This window comes from Notothenia coriiceps, unplaced genomic scaffold (assembly GCF_000735185.1).
Source record: "Notothenia coriiceps isolate Sejong01 unplaced genomic scaffold, NC01 NC01_scaffold00025264, whole genome shotgun sequence".
Taxonomy (NCBI): domain Eukaryota; kingdom Metazoa; phylum Chordata; class Actinopteri; order Perciformes; family Nototheniidae; genus Notothenia; species Notothenia coriiceps.
Window position 1 is genome coordinate 1 of NW_011357965.1, and position 2,003 is coordinate 2,003.

The 2,003-nt window shown below is 45.7% G+C and overlaps 1 protein-coding gene across 1 annotated transcript; it reads left to right on the top strand.

Annotated features, from left to right (window-relative positions):
* The first annotated feature begins 84 nt into the window (after positions 1-84).
* LOC104956057 (cytoskeleton-associated protein 5-like) lies at positions 85-1,022 on the top strand. Its single transcript, XM_010783497.1, has 4 exons — positions 85-257; positions 367-450; positions 596-755; positions 838-1,022. Exons 1-4 carry the CDS (start codon positions 138-140, stop codon positions 1,005-1,007), a joined length of 534 nt encoding a protein of 177 aa, XP_010781799.1. The 5' UTR covers positions 85-137; the 3' UTR covers positions 1,008-1,022.
* The last annotated feature ends 981 nt before the right edge of the window (positions 1,023-2,003 follow it).

Genomic DNA, 2,003 nt, shown 5'->3' on the forward strand with positions numbered 1-2,003 from the left:
GTGTGTGTGTGTGTGTGTGTGTGTGTGTGTGTGTGTGTGTGTGTGTGTGTGTGTGTGTGTGTGTGTGTGTGTGTGTGTGTGTGTGGAAACATGTCTTCTATCAATGCTCTGACAAACAGATCCTGGACCACCTGTCCATGATAGAGAATCGGAATGAGTCGGAGTTGGAGGCCCACCTGAGACGGGTGGTCAAACACTCTGGAAACCTGTCTGGACAGAAGAGTGACCGAGGCAACGAGAAGAGTGGTCTGCGCACGGTGAGCATCACAAACCCAACATATCCTGACAAGGCCATGCTTTCTGGCTCTTCAGATGTTGTTTATGGGATGACTGTATCTAACAGAATGTACATTTGTCTTTTTCCAGGAGGATCGGATGTCAAAGGGTAATGTCAGTGACATTCTGTCGGAAATCTTCAAGAAGATCGGCTCCAAGGAGAACACTAAAGAGGTCAGCTCAGCTCCTTTCTAAAAAAATCACTCTTGATGGAATGCTTTTTTTTACAGTTTTAACTGTAAAATAACCTATACAGACATAAAACCAAAGTTATATTATGTCCCAGTGGTTGTAAAACATGCTGTTATCTGGTTCTCAGGGTTTGACGGAGTTGTACGAATACAAACAAAATTACTCTGATGCAGACCTGGAGCCCTTCCTCAAAAACACGTCGCAGTTCTTCCAGAGCTATGTGGAGCGAGGCCTGCGCATGATCGAGTCTGAGAGAGAGGGAAAAGCTCGCATCCAGACCTCCACAGGTGCAGTGGAAGCTGTCTGTGTGCTCTGCTCACAATGAACTCAGCTATGTATAGTAACATGTGTGTATCTTTGTGTCTGCAGTGATCCCTCAGCATGGCGTGGACTTCAGTGTGAGCAGCAACTGTGAAGAGCTGAAACCAGCTGTCTACTACGAGAGACTCAAGATCCTCCGACAGAGACAAGGCCTGGAAAACACCTCCAGGGTGAGACACACACACACACACGGCTGTCACACAGCCGTGTTGCTTTGATTTAAAGGTACAGTGGAGGAAATAATTATTTGATCCCTTGCAGATTTTGTAAGTTGCCCACTTACAAATAAATGAACAGTCTATAATTGTAATGGTAGGTTTATTTGAACAGTGAGAATAAGAATATCAAAAAGAAAGTCCAGAAATTGACATTATATGAAAGATAAAAATTGATTTGCATTTAACTGTGGGAAGTAAGTATTTGATCCCCTTGCAAAACATGTCTTAAACTTGGTGGAGAAACCCTTGTTGGACAGACAGAGGTCAGACGCTTCTTGTAGTTGGTCACCAGGTTTGTGCACATCTCAGGAAGGTTGTTGGTCCACTCCTCTCTGAAGATCCTCTCCAAATCCTAAAGGTTTTGAGTCTGATGCTTGGCATCTCGAAGCTTCAGCTCCCTCCACAGATTTTCCATGGTATTAAGGTCCGTAGACTGGCTAGGCCCCTCCATCACCTAAATGTGCTTCCTTAGCCACTCCTGTGTTGCCTTGGCCGTATGTTCAGGGTCATTGTCCTGCTGGAAGACCCATCCATGAACCATTTTCAGTGTCCTGGCTGAGGGAAGGATGTAATCGGCCAAGATTTTCACGGTACATGGCCCCGTACATCCTCTCCTCGATGCAGTAAGTCGTCCTGTCCCTTTAGTAGAGAAACACCTCCAAAGCATAATGTTTCCACCTCCATGTTTGACGGTGGGGATGGTGTTCTGGAGGTTATAGTCAGCATCTCTCTTCCTCCAAACACGGCGTGTCAAGATGATGCCAAAAATCGCAATTTTGGTCTCATCTGACCACATCATCTTTCTCAAGCCTTCTCTGAATCATTCAGATGTTCATTGGCAAACTTCAGCCGGGTCGTTCATGTTCCTTCTTGAGCAGGGGGCTTTGCAGAGCTGCAGGATTTGATCCATTATGGTGTAGTGTGTTCCCAATAGTTTTCTTGGTGACTGTGGTCCCGGCTGCCTTCAGATCATTAACAAGTTCCTCCCGTGTTGTT

Excerpts from the sequence above, each read along its gene's own strand:
- LOC104956057 (XM_010783497.1), top strand. The coding sequence starts at position 138 with ATGATAGAGAATCGGAATGAGTCGGAGTTGGAGGCCCACCTGAGACGG. Across the intron at positions 258-366 it reads AGAAGAGTGGTCTGCGCACG|GAGGATCGGATGTCAAAGGG; the intron begins GTGAGCATCACA and ends GTCTTTTTCCAG. Across the intron at positions 756-837 it reads TCGCATCCAGACCTCCACAG|TGATCCCTCAGCATGGCGTG; the intron begins GTGCAGTGGAAG and ends TTGTGTCTGCAG.